The following is a 20,553-nucleotide window of genomic DNA, read 5'->3' on the forward strand; positions in this document are numbered from 1 at the left end:
ATCTATAGATTACCACTGTTTTCTCTATGGAGGATGGTGCTGCTCCTCTGTAGTAAAATCTAATCAACTGTGTCATGATGAACTGATGAGGAGCAGCGCCCTCTTGTGGTCACATCAAGAAAGTTTTTTGTTGTTGTTTTTCGCAACTACTGTCAATTAATAGTGAAAGTGGGACAGGCTGTGTGATGTAGTGGGACATGGAGGGACAGAGTTGCGAACTAAAGTGAAATGAAGCGTTTCTTTTGCTATTTTAGCCCAAAGGCACATGTGGCAGTGTAAGTGCATCTGCCCTTCCCCTACCTGTTTCTTGGAGCGCTCCTCCTCGCGCACCTGGGGCACTGGTTGCGGGGTGGAGACCGAAGGGATTTAGGCTCAGGTCTGTTGTGGCTCAGATCCTCTTGTCTCTCCCATCCCACGGCCATGAGTGTGGGATGTTTGGAGTGGTCAGGTGCTTCGGTTGGCGCATTTTGCGCACATTGTTTGCGGATGCCGGGATCGCGCCCCGTTAGGGTCTAGAGACCGGTGCTTCTCCTCCTCACTGCGGGGTCAAACTGCGTCATCCTCGTCTGACGGGACTACGTCTTACGTCTTACCCCACACCATTCATCGCGCTGGTTACGGGTGGCGCAACTCCTCACTCCTGCTGTTTTGGATGCCCTAAAAGTCTGGTAAACCTCTCACGCTTGTTGTACATATTGCATATTAATAACTGTAAATAAAGGTGTTTGATTTATTTTGCATTTTGTCTTCTTTTGCATGTTTTGTATTTCGTTTGGATTTGAGTTGATTTTGTTTTGCATTTCATCCATCTATAGGATACTATTTTAAAGAAATTATCAGCATTTTAAAGAATTGTGTTGAATAAAAGTTATACTTTTGTAATTAAAGGTACTGTATCACCGCACATTTTCTTTATCCAAGCACCTTTTTTAACTTTTTATCTTAAGTTAAATCACGTTGGTCACAGTGTTGACAACAGAATTTTAGTTTTAGTCTTAAATGTCCTTTAATTTTTGTCGAGATTTAGTCAAATAATTTTCTTCAATTTTAGTCTAGTTTTAGTCGACTAAAATGATAATATTTATTGTAATCATATATAATCAAGGTCCTCTGCTTCATGTTTGTTTTCCACATGAACAAAGCACTGATCTGTTCCTTTGCAGTGAATTTAGATGATTTTAGTCTCTTCTTTTCATTTCTATTTAGTCATATTTTTGTCAACGAAAATATCTCTACATTTTAGTCATGGTTTTAGTCTCATAAAAATCTTTGAATCCAAGTTTAGCCTGCAATAATATCACTTTGACTAAAATCATGTAATTATGTAATGTACGAAAGCAACGCTGGTTGGTCACAAAATATTGCAACCCAGAAAGTTAGGACACCCAGTCTAATATATTTTATACAATATATTGTAATTCTAAATGTAACTTGAATCTGTACTCATTGCAACATTGAAAAAGTTGCTCATAATCTAATTTGGTGGGACAGGGGGACAAAGGACTAAATGGCTGTGCGGTGCAACCATCCTTCTCCATATTCCTTTCATTGCTGTGTGTTTATTGTTTTAAGACAAAGAAGCAGTAATGTGTTGTCGGGACAATGTAAATTAATGAACATACATGACTTGAGAAACATGCTTGTAAACACGCCACACCGGATTGCAGCCAAGGGGTAACTTGCATCCTTTTCCCATATTCGAACTCACAAACAGACACCCATTCAGTATACAAAGAAAACTGAGGCAAGGTGGGTTTACATGGACATTGCTTTGTCAAATTCCACTTTTTTTTTTAAATTATGTTCATCCTTTTCAAGAAACAAGATGCTGGAACCATTAATTCTGTCAGTTGTGACTGTGTTCACAACAGGCGTATAATGAGCTTTTAATTCTCTGCAGTGACACTTAGTAACATATTTTCATACACATATTGTAGCGGATCTTTTATCACTCTAATTTCCACTCAGCCTAGTCCACTTGATAATACTTTGTGCTTATTGTTCAGTGCAGTATTGACTCGGTGAACGGAAATTGCTCTGAAAGTGAATGTAGTGAAAAGTAAAATGATTTTGAGATACACGACAAAGGGCTATAAACAGACTACATACCATAAAATCAACAAACAGTTTCCAGCTATCTGTGGCCTCCCGCGGCCTCAATCCATAAATACTGTATCTTCACACACTTGAGAGCGAATATACAGTGGGTACAACCAGCTGACCAAATATTGTCCACAAAGACAAGGACAGGGCTGTTACGAAATATTTGACTTCTCACATAGCGATAAGTGACAAAAAAGGAAAACATCTGCAGATTTTTCCATGTGTCCACATTTACACACGCACGCACACACACACACACACACACAATCTTGTTCTTCTATCTTACTTAGGATACTCATAGACATAATATATTACCCAGACCCTAATAATGATAATAATAATAATGCATTGGTTTTATATAGCGCTTTTCTGGACACTCAAAGACGCTTTACATTGCCCTATTCATTCACTTGGTGGTAGTAAGCTATTGTAGCCACAGCTGCCCTGGGGTAGACTGACGGAACCACTCACTCACTCACTACATTCACTAGGCTTCCTGGTGTTACCAAATGGTCTCCCATCCAAGTACCGACCAGGCCCTTTCCTGCTTAGCTTTCAAGGTCTGACGGGATTGGGCATGGCAAAGGCGCTATGGCCTAATACAAAATTTAGAGCCCTGAACCTTAATCTTCATCCTAACCTTTACCCTAATCTAAATCCTAACAGTCCTTTAAATAAGTGAGGACCACCCAAAATGTCCTCACTCAAACCGGTCCTCACAACATCGTAAGTACAAGTACACACACACACACACACACACACACACACACACACACACACACACACACACACACACACACACACACACACACGCACACACATTTACTTCAATTATTACCTGACATATTAGTAACTTTTTTGTAACCTTGACTACAGTTGTTTTTTTTTACCTTGCGTACATGAATTGTGATAAAATGGAAAAAGTGATCAAAACTATGAGAGAATCATGAAGGGAATTTATTCATATTTTTTCCCCGATATCACCCTCCTGGGTCAAATAGCATGGTTAGAAATCACGTGGCATCAGTGGATTTGTTGAAATGAAACTGCCATGAGGCTGAATAGGTGAAATGTTAAAAATAGTTCATATCAGGTGCTCTTACACACTTAAACACACACACCGTCCTGCGTCAGCTGCACCATTTTGGTATTTCCCACAGTAACATCCCGGGTCGACACAGTGCCTCTGTCATTCCCTCTGAGTCTCTCTCTCTCACAGGGCTGCCCCAGTCCTGTCTGTGGTGATCCGGACCAGTGAGCAGCTTTTGGACTCAGGTATTTGGACTATAGCGAGACATTTAGACCAGACCAAGCCATCAACTGCAACGCACAGAGAGAGGGGGGCTGCTGCTGCTGCTGCTGCTGTTTGGGATTAAAAAGATAGAGCTTTCTATTCAAACTATGGGTGCACTGGGGGCGACCTGTGAGCGGGAGGCATTCAATTGTTTTACGGTTTGTTTTGGTTCAGAAAGTCAACTATTTTTTTTATTGTGCACTTTAGACTCCCACCAACTGGAATGATGACATGTTGAAAACACAATGTTACTGATTTGTTTTGCATCATTTGTGTGACTAAATCTTATCACCATGTTTTTGCGTTTGCAGTTTTCCTGGCTGTCCGATGCAAAGCGCCAAGATGTTTCTCAAGCTAATCATACTTCTGGGGTGAGTAAACCATACATGTAATCAATGAATACATTTTGTTTCTTGAATTATCATAAACAAATGCACCCAATAACCAAGAGGCTGTTGGTTCAAATCCAGGCTCCAGCAGATGCAGACTGTCATTGTGAACTTGGGCAAGACATTTCACCAACAGCCTGTATGAATGTAGAGAGTGAGTGGTTGGTGGTGGTACGAGGGGCCGATGGCACAGATTGGCAGTGTCGCTTCTTAAGGTCTACCCCAGGGCAGCTGTGACCATAGTAGCTTGGAGTGAATAAATAGTGCAAGTGTAAGCCGTTGTTATAGTTGTCTGTCACCTATAGCTGATTTTGTGAGTTAAAATCTGGCTAAATCCCACAAATCCACATACTCTTTCTTTCTCTGTCTTAATTTCAGAGTCTCTGGTTTGAGCTTCAGTGCCATCCAGCGCCCGGACTACGATGACACACCTGACCCGGAGTTCCTCAACCCCTTCTGGATGTCCCACCTCCCTGATGACCAGCCGCTGTCTGAGGTGACCATGCCTGGCACCCACAACACCATGGCCCTGTACGGGGGGGTCTACGCTGAATGCCAGACCTGGAGCCTGGCCTCTCAGCTGCGGGCCGGGGTGCGCTTCCTGGACATCCGAGTGCGTCACGTCAATGGCAACCTCAGCATCCACCACGGGGTGTCCTACCAGCGGGCGCATTTCGGGCACGTCCTGGAAGGAGTGGCGGATTTCCTCACTGAGTTTCCCACAGAGACGGTGCTGATGCGAGTGAAGGAGGAGTTCAGTGAGACCCGTGACATCTACGGGGCAGTGGTGGACTATATTCACCGCTTCGCCCATTGGGACATGCTCTGGCACAGCCGGCTGGTGCCCACTGTGGGAGAGGCACGAGGGAAGCTCATCATAATGCAAGACTTCCCTGGTCCAGACCTGGGTATGCGCTACGGGTCCATGGACATTGCAGATGACTGGAAGGTATCAAAGCATCACTCCTTTTGTTCATGAAATGACACGTAAAGGCCCTTTCGTTATTGCCCCTGCTCCTGTAATATCTTCTACATACACAGCTAATATCAGCCATTGTGTCACGTTGATTGAATGAGATTTTCTATTATATGAATATCATTAAAATGTTAGTATTTGTGTCTAAGTCTCTTACATAGCAGTATTGAAATCTGATTCCAAAATTGCACTGCATACAAGGTAAGTACGTCTCGCCCATAGATATGGTATACAAGAGATCAATGATTAGTCATTCAGCCCCATTCATGGTAATGAGTCCATGTTGTCTGTGAAATTACCTTGGCTGGTCAATCTCCTCCTACAGATAATGTTCCCTAAAAGAGCAAAAGGGCAGGAAGCCACACCTTCGTGGGGCGGGTGGTCCAGCTATGAGCCTCCACAGTGCTCCAGAGCCTATCAATCAAAGACATCAGCACTTGCCTCGCCCATTTGTCTCGCTTTATCAAATACCAGTCCTATCCTTAAACCAATAAGTACAAAATTCAGTAGTTATCACACACCACATTTTTTACTGAATAAGCTGAAAACCACAACGCAAACTTACCCTGCAGAGCACAGCTTACTGAAACCAGGTGAGCGCTGTGAAGATGCATGTTCTTTCCCTGTTGTACCAATAAGATTTTTTTTTATTGAATCACACAGTAATGTTGCCTGTGTGTATCTTGCAGGTGCCTACTGTGCTGCATGTGAAGGAGAAATGGCAAAGCGTCCATGACCACCTGGAAAAGGCTCCGGGAGGGAACCTTGCGCAGATCTTCCTCACCTTCAGCAGCGGGGCGGGTCTCTTAGCGTTCCCCAGAGCCGTGGCCCAACGCATCCACCCTCAGCTCTACGACTACCTCGAGTCCAAGAGCCAAGACCTGAACCAGCGCCTGGGCATCATCTGCATGGACTTCCCTGCTGCGCCCATGATACAAATGATCATCGACTTCCAGCTTAGAAATGAGTTTAACTCAGGGCACAGTGTGGAGGGTTTGAAAAATACCATTGAACGTATCAGACATAAAATGGTCACACGAAACATTGCTTAAAATTAAAAAGAGCCTGAGGAGTTGTCAAGTCCTCGCCTCGACAGTTGGCTGAATGTCCCCCCTGCTCTTTATACTCTCGCCCACTACTCTGTCCTTTCTGAAGAAAAATAAAGCCTGCAGAAAAAAAACAGACTCATTTCAAGACTCATTTTAAAAAAAAGATTATACAGTATTTTATTCTAACTGCATCATCATTGAACATACTATTTTCCAGTTATTTTCAGTAAACAAAATACATGTTTTTGTTTAGGCACTGGACAGAGCCTGTAACAGTTAGACAGGGCCCAAGGAGAGACTCAAACTTTATTTTTTATTATTTAAAAGAACCTGCAAGTCTTTGGCAGCAGGATTGACCACTCTGCTACTGCGCACACAATTACCAAATTCTCATTCACTGTGTGTACATTTTAGAACTTATTTTAAGGCATTTAGGCTTACGTTTTTCATACATTTCACTTCTAAAACGCAAATTGTTGTCACATAATCTGTAAGAGTGGCATTTTCATTTTTTTAATGCACTTTTAGGTTGTAAAAGATAAGTGTTTCTGGTTTGTGGCTGACATGCAATCGGATTATCTAAGAGTTGTTTCCTCACAGTTTCCTCCAAAGCTCAGAGCATTGCACTGTGGTGAAACTATTGCATGTTTGAGCCTGAATGTCTTAACATCCTGCACAAATCGTCCGAAAAGAAGTCAAAGAAACTTAAGATTATTTAGGATCTGGACAGGTATGTGAAGTACATGTGAATGCACATTTGATATTTTTCTGTTGATGGTTTGTGATTGCATTCATTGTTATTTTATGTTTTGTATATACATATATATATATAGATATGGAGTCCTCTCAAGATGATATACCAGGGCATAGAAGGGCAGAGCTGACTTCATCAATTGGTTTGTTTTTGCTTTGCACTCATTCTTTCCTAACATTTTATCCAGTTGACGTTTTCTACTTTCACTTTTTCTAGCTGTGGTGAACATCATTTGGTGGATGGCTTTGCTTGCCGCAATTGGCTTTGGTATGTTTATAACACAATTCACACACAAACTACACATGTTCTCATATATTCAAAGGTGAATTTCCAATAAGCATGTTTAAGCCTAGTCCGTATTTGCTGTTACAAACTCAACACAAACTTCCTGCAGAGAGATTGGTTGATTTGATATTTGCACCACATTCGTGCACATGTACATAACTGTGCAGTATATGACACCCATTTTTGAACATAGCGTCTTTTATTTTATTGACTTTGAGCATGTTTTACACAGGGGCTATTCATTTGAATAGTTGTCCAGCACAGCCCTTCATCCCCATCTACATGATCGTCCTGGGATTAGTCAGTCTGTTCTCTCTGACTTTGACTTACAGCAAAAGTGTCTGGGTGGAAGGCACTGTCTTTACTGTGGTCTTGACATGCAACGGTTTGCTGTATCTCTTCGACTTCTGCTGGTTTATTGCCGGTAGGAAATGTTATTAATTGCTTGAGGTTTTTGCACAGGAAATAGCTATTGTACTCTTACTGTAAAATAAAGTCTTAACAACATTTTACACATGACTAGTACTTATTCCCTGTGCTACACTTATTACATTAACTTTTTTGTGCTCTCTCTATAGGATCTGTGTGGGTTTACAGTATCTATCCACCCAACTATTCAACTGACTACCCTCAGTTCTGCTACAAGCCATTTTACATGTTTGCCTTTGTTCTTACCACTCTGATTTGGGCGTCAGTGGGTTTAATATTCATCTGTGGGGGATGTTTTGTTCTGTGCACTTGTTGCACTGCTGTAGGTGCAGGAGCCAGCTTGTTGCCCGCTCGTATCCGTTTCTATGGGGCAACTAGTGATTATAAACCTATTTCTGGTGACGTGTAAAAAACTAGTGTGATGTCATTATTTTTTTCTTTTTCCTCAATATTCTTAGTCATCATTTTGTGTCTTGATTGATGCAGTAGCTCTCATGGGAGGTAGATGCATAAAAAAAAAAGGTAGCCTACATATGAAAATAGTGATGGGGCTAAGGGGGCCAAGGGCTACTGTGGTTTATTGTGCAGTGTATAGTGTCAACATATGGCACACATTATATACAGGTAAATTTGTATTATTTTATTACTCTCTTTTTTTGTGTGTGTTATTGTATTGTCAAACTTGTTTGCACAATAAAATGGTTTGAACCGTATGGGAATAAAAAACATAAAAAACATTTGAATTATTTCTAAACTTTCAAATGTAAATGAATTGAAATCACGACAATTTTACTGCATATTTTTTCTTCTTTTGCAATAGTGATGCTGACTATGATTATTATTTATTTTCGTTATTTTTACTCAGGCGATATCGTTGGGCAGTCTCCTGTCAGCATTGGGGTCCTTGATTAGCTCATGTGTTAGCTGTTGACTTCCCGTTAGCTGTGTTTCAGCCAGCGCACCGCAGACAGTGTGCTTACAAAACTTACACAAGATCGCGTTTTTTTTTTGTAAATAGATGAAGAGATTTTAATGTGCGACAGATTTGTTGCGTGAAATAACTGGGCTGAATGAACATGTGGTCGTCATGGCGCCGCGTCCTTCACGAGCTGCCCAGGGTCCCATCGGGAGCAGCTGCTGTCCGGAGTCTGTCCCTCACTCCTGCTCAGGTCAGTCCCACATCGACTCGGACCTCAGTGAATATGGCGTACTGAAAGAATGAATTATTGTGTGCGCTAAAGATCTGTGTGTGTTTTGGCAAGAGGACATTGTTTTCATGTCAACTAACTTCAACTAGCTCTCCAGTCCTATCCAGCTCTGTAAAGTCATACATTTTTTCCCCTTTCATTATTTCAAGTTGAATTATAATTATGTTTATTATTGCGCTGGTGAAACGCCTCAGATATATACATGAAAGTCTGGTTTATAGATGCATTTTATCAACATAATGGAGATGATGAACACTTGGGCTTAAATTTACATCAATGAATGAATAGGTAGCGTTCACGTGACATCACAACATTCTAAAGAGCCCACAGTTTAACATTGAGGTGGAGGTCAACTGACGGTAACTGTGGTAACTGACAAAATGCATATTTTTATGTCTTTGTTTTTTGGCTCATATCTCAGTCATTACTGGTGGAATCCACATGAAACAAAAACTGTCACAAAGTTCATTATCTCCTCTGTCAGCACATATGAACTAATGTCCAATTATTTTCTCAGAAAAACATCCAAAAGTGGTGACAATATGCGAAAACACGACCGTGATGTTGTCCAATAGAAAGGACTTTCAGACAAAAAAATAATATGTCAGGTTTGTGAATCCGATCACGATCAAACACTGATGAGGAAAAACATTTGTCAATTTTCGTTTTGGAGATTTCTTACAAAAACTGCATTTCTCCCATAGAGTTGTATTGGCCCTGCCCTCCATCTGACATTAAGATAAGATAAGATAAGATAAACCTTTATTATGACATCATCACATTCGAAATCGTAAACGTCACCTATGAAATCAATTTCATACAACTGATTTTATTTGGACTTCTCCAGTCCCATGTTAACTGATCGGAGAAAAGGGGCGGGCACAATTCATGGCGCGAGCTTCCGGAATAAGGTGAAAAAGGTTGGAGAGCCCTGTCCTAAGCAACATTTCATCAATAAACAAATCACTCAATGTTGGAATTTAAAAAATCAAGCTGATAATTTGCTTTTTCGACCCTGAAAATAATGTTATATGTATGTAATGTTATTTGTTATTTGTTAATTTTATCCTCAGCACACAGTGATTGTGGAGCGCTGGTGGCAAGTGCCGTTATCCAAAAAGGGCAGCCCACCGAGGTTAAACCCACGAAGGCACAGGATCTACAAACTGGTGGAGGACACTAAGCAACAGGAACCAGAGAAGATAGAGCTCATCCTCACTCAAACAGTGCCCAGTTAGTAGTACTAAAACAGTGCATACATCTCAATTATATATAATTTTTAATTTGTAACTCGACATCTGTTTTTCCAGAGCTTGGCGGGCGAGGCGATACTGTCTTTGTGAAAAGGTCAGTTGGTCGTAATAAGCTGCTCCCACAAGGTCTGGCCGTGTATGCATCACCAGAAAATAAAGAGATGTTCGAAGAGGAGATGAAAGTGTGTTCGCAGTTTCATGCATTTTTAATTACCGGCTTTACCAAGGGATTCCAGTCACATCTCGATACTGATAGCTCTTTTGTTTGATCTTCAGGGGTTTCGAGAGGGAATATCTGAAGAGAGATTACAAACTCGTACAGGACAATTGGTAAGATAATGGAGTGTGCTGTTTATAATTGGAAATACTACATTTTGTAAATGTGACATTTATTATTTAACAGACGGTAGATTTTCTAAAACGTATAAAGCTGAATATAGACCAGATGCCCACAGAGGATTTCCAAGTCACCAAAGAGGTGGTTTGCAGAAGATTTCTTAAGAAGGTAATGTTCCGTTTGTGTTCACCCATTTTGACTGCTTTTACAAATAATCACTAACGTAAGTAATTGTTTCCTAGTTTTCATTGGTTGTGCCGCCTCATGCACTGGCCCTCGAGAAGGAGCCGATAAAGGAGCTGGGAGACTACTGGTGCGAAGTGACGGTACGATACTGGCAGCTTTGCTTTTCAAGGTTAATGTTTTCAACGTTGGCTCTGTGCCAAGAATCTGAGATTTAGTGGCGACTGTAGCTCAGATGGTAAAATGGTAGAGTGGTTGTCGGCAGGGACATCAGGTTAGTGGGTCGATACCAGCTGTAATCAGTGCAAGCTGTCGTTTTTGTCTTAAACATAGATTTGACAGCGACAGCCCGTCACACATTGCTTACCAATGAAGTGAATGAATGGTCGACTGTACACTTTGTGAGGCTTGTAAATCACAATGCAAGCCCAAGCTTTCATCACTTAGGAAGATTAATTTTAGATGGTCAAAATTTGGACAATAGCTTTTTAAAATATTGTATGTACACATTTATATTTTAGGTGAATGGAATGGACACAGTCCGGGTCCCTCTGTCCATAGTGCCGTATGAAGACGTTTCTGCCCAGGAGCAGCTCAGTGCCCAGACAGAGCAACAGGCAGAGACAATTAACACGGACCCTGTTTTAGAGGACAAGACTGAGTTGAAGACTGTCCCATCTGATTTGGACTCTGTGAAAGAAGCAAGTGAGACCTTGGAGTCAAAGGTTGACACTGAAGTCACAATAACACCATCAAGTGACAGTCCTAAGAAGGAGTAAAGCACACGTTGTAATGAGCAAATTCACCATAACTCTTAGAGAAAATGTGAGTAATGTGAGTAATAAACGTGTATCAGGAACTATTCTAAAATCAAACAAGTCTCTCAAAATGTTTAATTTTTACAACACGACAAACATAACTGCTCAAATGTATCTTACAAATGTATCTGTAGTTGAGCAGGTATTGCATACATGAGAAGTGGCAGTTTGAGACATCAAATGCTTTTCAACATTTAACTATATCCGCATTTAGGAAAACTGCTTTATCTACTTTAACAGATTTCTACAGGGCAGAGGGAAATGACAAATAGATTTGTTTGTCAAAGGGTGGCGTGACTGACTTGATTCTCTGGCAGTTTTATTTACATTATTAACATTATGATTATGATGATGTAATGAAGAAATTGTGATAGATTTTCTGAGTTAAAAATTATTTGTACAAATATTACAGTATGTTAACAGCTGCCAAAAGCATGCACCGCCAGACAATCAAACCTGGTCCCACTAAAGAGGGTGGTAATACAAAACAGCCATATACGGTATCTTAGAGGAATAAAATATTTATACAGGTCTCATCAGGTAATTTTACATTACTTCTACCGCTGTGTCAGAGGTACCTTAATATTACAAGTCAAACATAACATGTGCATTGCATTTTAGAAATGACATGGAATTAGTTTTGTCTAATAGATATTGGTGACCTAATGTACAATAGGGACAAATGCATAACCCAAAAGTCTTATCTACTACCTAACACAAATGCAGGTTGGTGGCAGCGGAAAAAACAAAATGTCCTGTTTGAAGTCTATACGGTATGTTTCTAGTTAGTGAATTTAGATCACCACATAATGTAAATAAAAAGTCCATAATTTAGAGGTTTCAGAAGCCATATTTGGCCTGGGTCTGTCGCCGTGACATCTTGTTTTCTGCCCAGGTGTTTTTCAGCTCTATCTCGCGCTCCTTAGCCTATAAGAAAAGATGGTGAATGCCAATCAAATTCATAATGGAAACAAGTTATCCTGGATTTGCGTATTGGAAATACTGCATAAAAACAAATACAAGCAAACCGGACTATGTTTTTAATAACAGGTTTCTAAGAAACTGTTGAAATGTCTGAATTCTTCAGAAAATTGTACCTGGTGTATGAGATATGTGATTTGGTGCTTGCGTCTCGCCTGCCCAGTTGGCAATCCTCCTCTTTTCTGAAAAATAATTTTAAGAAAACATGTGTAAAAATGTCTTGTTACGCTATTCATTTAAACAGAAATAACAAAAGAATACTAGAAAATCAAATAAAAAGGGTTCAGAATACCTTGCTAAAAGATGATCGGTTTTGCTTCTCCTCCGTCATGCTCTTTGTCAGCCACTGCTGAGTGCCACTCAACTGGTCATCACCTTTAATCTCCAGAAAAGTGATCTCCTCTTTTCCTCTGTTTCTTTTCCCTTGCAATCTCATGAACTGTATGACAGATAATATCTATTAGCATGAGATGATCTATACAGTATAATGAGTTATTTGTGACTCATTTTCAATTTAACAAAGAAATATTCTTACAGCTTCCTCATCAAACATGGCCGAGTTCCCAGGCTCTTCAGATTCTTCCGTTTCCGTTTCTCCTTGACCAACATTAGGATCTTCATAATATGGCTCATTATAGTATCCCTATATACGCACACACCAAAAAAGGTTTATATTTTGACTATACTGTATGACATTTTTCTAAAGGAGTTGTATTACCTGAGCTGGACCAGCCATCGGCTCCTGGTATTGATCATATTGTGCGCCCCATGCACCAGCACCTTCGGGGTTTCCACCAAAATCTAACGGTGCATCTGACTGACCCGGTCCATCGGATGGCCCAAATTGAACAGGGTCTATTATAGCTTTAGGTTCAGGCTCTTCCTCTGGGACAGCAGCAGGAGCCGGTTGTGAGTTGTCTTCTAATGAAAAATAATTCTGTGGGTTTATGTCCTCTTCATCTTGATCATCACTAGCCATTTGTCTAGCAAGCTGCATCGCAGCAGACTTGGCAGCAGCTTTGATAGCAGAGGGAGACGCACTGGAACTGAGCAGTGCAGAAGGAGTGCTGGGTTTTGCTGCTTTAGACTCTTGACGTTTGGTGAGCGTGTAAGGGATCAGTGGCCTGTCAATCGCTTTCACCGACAGGTTTTTGGGCTGTGGCAGAAGAGATGACAGCCCTCTACCACCACCCTGCAAGAAAGCATAGTGCTATTTAGACATTATTGGAAAGAATAAAATTAAGTCTGATACACAATCGGTGCAATCTTGTCCGTACACTTAAGTTGTATTATTACCTGTACTTGTTTCTTTCTTGCTGGTTCATCATCGTCCGAATCTGACTGTGAAACGATGCATATAAAAAGTAAGTAATAAAGGATCCATTTTCTATCTAATTTTCTCAAAATATAAGCCAATACTCACATCCCGTTTCTGAATCAGTGGCACAGAAATCCTGACCGGTTCATTTCGTTTCTTTGGCTTGGGCAGACTAGAAAACAAACCTCTTTTTGAAGGTTGAGAGATAGATTCGTCATTTGAATCCCTGTTCTCTGCCACTGTGCTTGATTTTGTTGTGAGTTTTGCGCCTGATCCAACACTCTGCTTTTTGGGGGCAGGAAGGGCAGAGAAAAGCCCCCTTTTATTCTGCGGAGCCGTGTTGGACGTTTCTTCTGAATCACTTTCATCACTGCTGCCATAAGCGACTAAAGACATGTTTTCTAAAGATGTTGATTTCTAATTTGTTGCTATGACTTGTGTACATGAAGAACCAGTTTTCTTTGACGGAGAGTCTACTCACGGTGGCTTTTCTTGATTTAGTTCCAGATGAAGGTAGGATACTAATGGTTATTTAAAGGCGACGCGTTTGAATTCAACAATATAATGTACAAAAAACAAGCACATCAATGAACGAACTGGACACCGCAGACAGCAGTGCTAACTTGAGCTAACTAGCTAATGCCGCGATTACATCCAAATTACCTTTTCTCTTGGGTCACACTATTACATTACTAGATCTGCGTTTGGGTATAACGGATTACTGATAACAGCGCATGTTATTACCTAAACCAAATAGAAATGCAAGATAGTTAGCTCCCGAGCTTGATCAAAACATTAGCATCCCGTCGTTGACCTGAAAAACGTGCACTGCGCATGTTTACGCGCAGCTTCTTCTTCGTTGTTTTATGGCAGATCGTGATGTCAGTGCTGCCATCATCTGGCTGTGAAGGGGAACTCAACACACACAACAGCAGTTAATGTAATCACTACATGATTTTAAGTGGGTTAGGCAAAAGCATTATTGTTATTATCGATTATGTGTGGTATTGTGAGATTATGAGCCTCCTTCTGGATTCTCTTTTGGGGAATTTGTCATGGAAGTTTAAAAAAAAAAAAAAACTATTCAACTGTTTGCAAATTTCCTGTCTATTTTGCACACCCTGAGTGACCTTATTGTATGCCGAATGTAACAAGTGAATTTCTCCTCATATGAACATTTTTTATGTCAATTTTAAACTATTAAAATGGAAGAAAAAAAGTTGACCATGTCCCAGTAATAAACATAACTGGTACCGTAAAGTAAGTTAGGGGTGAGGGGTGCGTATGTGACTACGAGACCCGAAAATAAATTTTTTTAAAAACTCTACCCTGCTAATAAAAAAATAAATAAAAAATCTTCATCCAGGCATCATCCATCGATTTCCTTTGCAGCGTGCAGTTCATGCAGTGTTGCGCTCTGCTCAATAGGGGGCGTAATTTGGACCGAGTGCTGGGGGCGCGTCCGTCGGTCCGATTCAAACCCAAACAGTCGGAGGGACGAGCCAAATGCGGGGGTGTTAATATTAAACAACTGCCCGGGCCGTCTGTGTTGCTTGAATTGTTTTATTCCTTTGGCAGATTCCTGATTTAGTGTGTGTTTTTTTTCATCGCTGCGTTCAGTGCCCAGACTCCGCGGGAAAACTCGCTCTCCACTTTTCTGCGCGTGGATGATCTGATATTCCGTTGTTACATTTGTTACAACAAGTGCATTTTTAACGACGGACGTTAGATTACAGTTTGTTTTGCTGTTGCTGCTTTGAAGAAAAATGCCCAAAAACAACCGACAAAGGGAATACAAACCTGGGGAGCTCGTGTTTGCAAAAATGAAGGGCTATCCTCATTGGCCCGCCAGGGTGAGTACTGGTGATGCGAGCTGTCGTATCAGTGGTTTATGTATTTGCAATAATCAGAGTCACTGGCATGTATTACTTTACTCCTGAGGCCTGACACTAGTTGGCTAACCCGAGTTAGCTTTAGCCGGTGCTAGCCATGTGCTGCAAACGCAGCTAACGCCACTGTGCTGTGGTCAGAGACTCGGGGCTAAATTACTTTCGGGTGATTCACCCTGTTCAGAAAAATGCTCGGCTAAAGCTTCAGTGAGAGCCGTCTGTCGTAAATGAATGTGTCGTTTCAATCACCAACACTTAGCCACCGGTCCCCACGGGCCTTTAATCGTAGGCCAAGTCTAATCTTTCCGTGGCCCTAAATAGTTGTTATTACACAACGTTACCTGCATGTTACGGTCATGACAGCGCAGACCTGGCGCTCACCCCGCGCGCATTACTCTGGGGATATCTGAGGACAGGCACCCAGCAGAGAGCTCTCCTGCAGTCTGGGGCTTTTGTTTATGCTTAATTTAACTCTTTCATTAAAACTTTGCTCTTTCAAGTCTAGCAACAAGTACCTTTCTCTTGTACTGTATTATCGCCACGCACTTTTAATCCCAACTTGATTCACTTGGTGTGACTAAACTCTGTCCACACATCTTGACCTTGGACCTGTAGAACACCATGAAAGTGAATGGCTCTTTGCCAATTTATGATATTTACATTGTTCAGATCAACAAGGAAACGCTATTTAGACTCTTCTCTTCTCTGTACTGCTGATAATACAGTTTATTTCCGCTTCTTTCAGATTGATGAGTTGCCTGAAGGGGCCGTAAAGTCTCCCTCAAACAAGTACCAAGTGTTTTTCTTTGGGACACATGAAACGTGAGTGGTCTTCTGTGGCTTTTGACCCATTTGTCGATTGTTGTTTTGTTTTTCATCATGCCTCGTCACTGCAGGGCATTCCTCGGAGCCAAAGATCTTTTTCCATACGAAGAATTCAAAGAGAAGTTTGGAAAAGCCAACAAGAGGAGAGGATTTGCTGAGGGACTGTGGGAGATCGAGAACAACCCAACCGTTACACATGAAGAGTATGAGGTGGGCGTTTCCTCTGATAAGCTGCTGGGCGTGAGCGCTTTTGGACTTTCATTTCATTCGCCTGTTTATCGATAGAACCTCTCAACGGCATACACACCTTTTTTACATTATATTTATATTTTCCATATATATAGAAAGAAAATGCCCTTATCTTGTGTGTATGTTTCGCATTAGGCTTCCAGGAAAGACAATGAGGCCTCTGAAGCGGCTGGTGATGAGGAGAAAGGCGACGCGGACGGCAGCAGCGACGAGGACGAAGGGGCCCTGGTCATCGATGAAAAAAACGAAAGAGGAAACAAGCGGAAAGCAGACGGAGCCACGGAGGTGAGGAACAAAAACGCTCTTAACTGTACGACTGTGGTGTAACTGATATCTAGCCATTAAAGGAGCTATACCTGATTTATTTTCTAGTTATGGAATGAAATTAGTTTTGTCTTCCTTAAAGGGACTATATAAGTTTAAAAATGTCAAAATTAAGTATTTTCCCCCCTACATGTTCCAGCAATGTCCTAATGTGTAGAATGAGCCCAGACCTGTTCACCACAACTGCCTCTAAAATCCTGCACTGTCACTCAAAAAGGTGTTAATTCGGGTCCGAAGTGCCGTCATGCACGAGCTTAAAGGAATAGGCCACCGTTTTTACATACTGAGATATGTTCTTACCTTAGCTTTGACGAGTTCTTTAGGACCTGTCTGGTCTTCACCCGTGCCTTCAGTCACGTAAACACCGCGCAGACGGCGTTAGCATTTAGCCTCTCCCTCTCTCCACTATAGCTCCAAAACAGGTCAAGATAGAAGCTACCAAGCTCTTCCACGTTTTCCCTCTTTAAATATGGTTACGTGAAGTGTTACACTACAAAGTATAATTACACAAAATTAAACAATGTGGATTTTCTAAGCGAATAAAAAGGGGAACTATAATCTAAGGCGTAGCAATACCAGGAGTAATTTGGCATCCGCACAGTAAAGTGAAGATTACTGCGCAGTAAAGTGAAGATGCAGTCACACAGTTTCGTGGCGCTAGGCTAATGCAAGGCTAACACATTTCTATGGTATCAGCTAGCCTGCAATAAAAACAGTCTCCACAGTGCACTTGAGGCAAATCACTTATAACGCCAGACTAACAATATAATTGTCTGTGTCGATAGAATAATTTTAACCATTTTGCATTAAAAATAACTTATATTTGAGCAGCATCAGCTTCATGGTTGTATAAGTTACACAGCGGCGGAGTGATCTGCTAGAAAATAGTCCCTCAAAATGCGATCATTCATGTGACGCAAGGTCAGTGATATTCCCAAAATTATTCTATCGACACCGACATTTATATCGTTAGTCTGGCGTTATAAGTGATTTGCCTCAGGTGCTCTGTGGAGCGGGTCAGACTGTCTTTAATGCAGGCTAGCTGATACTGTAGAAAGCGCCACGAAACTCTTCAAATATAAGAACTGCATGAATTACAATATAAAATACAAAATATCTCCAGAAATCAGCAACACTCTGGATAACTAGGAAATGAGGCCCTATGTCAAAAATCCTGAAATATCCTTTTAACAAATGACATGTTCCTGCTCATCCTCAATCACAGATCAGTCAGTTATATTTCATTACATTTAAACTTCATGCAAAGCATAGAAATGACGTGTGTACAGTGGGTCAGCTGGTGAACCATTGCAGGTTTACATGACATAATATTGTGTTGTCACCTCTAACTAAGCAATGAAGGAAGTGCCTGCTGCTTTTTAGACAGTTACAAATGTAGTTTATAGTAGTATTGTAGTGACTGACTGACGTATCCCTGTTAGGCGTCTTCAAAGCGGCCAAAGGACGCAGAGAAAGAAGTGGATTCGAAAGGAGATGGAGACAAGTCCAAAGAAGAACCCAAAGTTAACGACGTGGATGGACCCAAAGAATCGGCGCCGAGTGAAGCAAACGCTCCCACGGCGGAAAAGGTAAATATGGCTTTGTTATGGTTATCACTTTGTTGTTATATGGTGCATGTGTGATTTGTTGTTGTTTAATTGTTGGCTTGTTGTTTCTGCAGCCTGCAACAGCCAGCGCTTAACATGAACTTGTGGAGAAACCGTATACTGGTGCTTTTCTGTGGGAATTACGAAGCATCAGGAGTTTCCTTCACATTTCAGCTGTTTTCATTGATAAGAAAAAAACATGTTTGTATCTAAACAAACAAGATTTTATTTGCGATTTGGGGATATCATATATCCCAAGGATATACAGTAAGTTTGCTAATCAGATACAAAAAACAAAAGTGAGCACATGAGGGCTCATTTATAATGGGGTTTTGATGTATATATTTTTATTTCTAAGTGCAATTACATAAATACCTGGTTTCATTATAGATCTAAACTTTAGGGGGAATAAACACTGAATTCGGGGGGGAAATGTGATTAAAGATGCCATTGGGGGGGAAACAACTTGATGTAAATGTTGGTGTGCCCTATAGCTGTACAGGCAACTCTTAGAACATAAGTGCATTTCATCTTTTTGTTTTCTTTTTTTTTTTTTTTACCTGTATCTTCTCTGCTGACCTTTGACCCTGCTGTTGCTTGGTACATGATTAAGTTGCACCTTTAGACTTTATCTCCTTTGTGCAAAACTAATTGTGGTTTAGATTCTTGTAATTGTGTTTTTGCGTTAATGTAGTGCAAATGCTTTTCTGCATGTGACCAAATTACTCGTTTGACTGACTCTGTGTGGGGGCTCGAAGACAAGGCATAGTTATACAAATTTATATATGGAGCCCCATTTGTTACAAAACATTTAAAGATTCAAACACTGTCTATTGTTCGATTTTGTTGCTTTTGTTGTTATTTAAAGAAGAAGACATTCCTGATTGTTCTTCTAAAGTTTAGCCTTAATATATTTTTTATTTTAAGGTAAATGATGAATGTTTACTTTAATTGGTGTGACAAAATGAACAACCCAGTTCCTCGAAACTTCACATGTTGTCCATAATACGATATTAACTGGAATATGTTACTTTTTTCATTTAATGCATCTGAAACCCAAACTGATAATCTAGAAATGTTGATTTTCATTGGTTTGTTTCAATAATTCTCCATAACTTCCAATATTCAATCGATGCCTGTATTACAGTTCATTGTACAGATTAGACATGTCATTGTAGATCCTGGTTTAGCTTTACTTTTTGAAATCTGCCACTGATCTTTATTTGCTGCCTAGATTTCTTTTAGAGCCACCAGACCACTGAATAAACCCGTTGATTACAAAATAAAGTGCTTTTGTCATGTGTCTCATATTTTTCTTACACTGTAATGTCTTAAGTCAGGACTTCCCAAAGGGTTTCCTTTGAAGGACCAAAACGAAAACATTGGTGGGTTGAAGAAGCTGAATATTATGTGTTTCATGTAGAAAGGTCCTATGCAAATTAATTAATTATTAAATATCTTTATCGGAGCTATAACTGATTGTACAAAGAAACGGGGTCACTCAAATGTCCTAATGCATTTCGACATCAAAATGTATCACAGGGACTGAGTTTAAACCAGGTTTCACAACTTTCAAGGAGGAAAACTGTCACTAAAAAAAATGTCTACTAGCCTGACATTTTATGACTGTTTAAAAGGCTTTAAAACCAGTGTTTTTTTGGGGATAAATGTCTGCTTTTACCATATACTAAAGGACAAAACAAATTTTATTCCAATAACAGAAAATTTAAAAATCAAGGATGGCTCCTTTAATAACTGTAATTACTGTAATAGTTGGAGGGAATAGCTCACTGTTTCGGCGTGCCTAGTAACTTTTGACAGTATTCAATGTACAAGTGAATCATACTGTACCTACTAATCTAAGCACCATGCTGGGACTTGATTCAAGCCCAAACTGCAGCACTTTGGGCACTCCTACAATAAATAACAGCATTGTCTTAATTTGAGCTTTTCCAGCATACGTTTTTCTTTAAAGGTGCATTATGCAACTTGTTATGAAGAAAAAAAAAAGTTGATATTTGTGCATTTTTGACCTTGTATGAGTGGTCAGCATAGCGTCTTTACTTTCCTTCACAGTGGTCTCTGGTCTCAATACAAATATTGAATTTCTTTTACTCATAAAAAGTCGCATAATGCAGCTTTAAATTACTGCTACTTTTTGGTTAGCTGTTGAGGAATAACGTTGTAGAGATTGTATTCCATTTATTGAGAATTGTAAAGATGCTTTGTTTAGTTCTTGACTTCTTGATAGTTGCACATTACAGCACATTACTAACATCACA

General features: G+C 40.4%; 4 protein-coding genes across 4 annotated transcripts; 3 read left to right on the top strand and 1 right to left on the bottom strand.

The window, feature by feature from the left end:
- The first annotated feature begins 3,250 nt into the window (after positions 1-3,250).
- On the top strand, positions 3,251-5,935 carry LOC306973539 (1-phosphatidylinositol phosphodiesterase-like). Its single transcript, XM_079570462.1, has 4 exons — positions 3,251-3,378; positions 3,709-3,768; positions 4,165-4,735; positions 5,452-5,935. Exons 2-4 carry the CDS (start codon positions 3,725-3,727, stop codon positions 5,812-5,814), a joined length of 978 nt encoding a protein of 325 aa, XP_079426588.1. The 5' UTR covers positions 3,251-3,378; positions 3,709-3,724; the 3' UTR covers positions 5,815-5,935.
- Positions 5,936-8,189: 2,254 nt separating this feature from the next.
- On the top strand, positions 8,190-11,196 carry mrpl9 (mitochondrial ribosomal protein L9). Its single transcript, XM_079571631.1, has 7 exons — positions 8,190-8,448; positions 9,561-9,720; positions 9,798-9,922; positions 10,017-10,070; positions 10,144-10,245; positions 10,320-10,403; positions 10,782-11,196. Exons 1-7 carry the CDS (start codon positions 8,350-8,352, stop codon positions 11,037-11,039), a joined length of 882 nt encoding a protein of 293 aa, XP_079427757.1. The 5' UTR covers positions 8,190-8,349; the 3' UTR covers positions 11,040-11,196.
- A 68-nt stretch (positions 11,197-11,264) lies between these two features.
- Positions 11,265-14,210, bottom strand: prcc (proline rich mitotic checkpoint control factor). Its single transcript, XM_079571628.1, has 7 exons — positions 13,483-14,210; positions 13,356-13,400; positions 12,778-13,251; positions 12,595-12,702; positions 12,352-12,498; positions 12,176-12,241; positions 11,265-12,005 (listed from the first exon to the last, which is right to left on the bottom strand). The coding sequence occupies exons 1-7, from the start codon at positions 13,771-13,773 to the stop codon at positions 11,919-11,921; spliced, it is 1,218 nt and encodes a 405-aa protein (XP_079427754.1). The 5' UTR covers positions 13,774-14,210; the 3' UTR covers positions 11,265-11,918.
- Positions 14,211-14,810: 600 nt separating this feature from the next.
- LOC306973789 (hepatoma-derived growth factor-like) lies at positions 14,811-19,520 on the top strand. The gene is made up of 6 exons (XM_079570784.1): positions 14,811-15,230; positions 16,012-16,088; positions 16,163-16,301; positions 16,476-16,625; positions 18,107-18,253; positions 18,346-19,520. Exons 1-6 carry the CDS (start codon positions 15,144-15,146, stop codon positions 18,364-18,366), a joined length of 621 nt encoding a protein of 206 aa, XP_079426910.1. The 5' UTR covers positions 14,811-15,143; the 3' UTR covers positions 18,367-19,520.
- The last annotated feature ends 1,033 nt before the right edge of the window (positions 19,521-20,553 follow it).

Source organism: Gobius niger (genome assembly GCF_951799975.1).
Source record: "Gobius niger genome assembly, chromosome: 14".
NCBI lineage: Eukaryota > Metazoa > Chordata > Actinopteri > Gobiiformes > Gobiidae > Gobius > Gobius niger.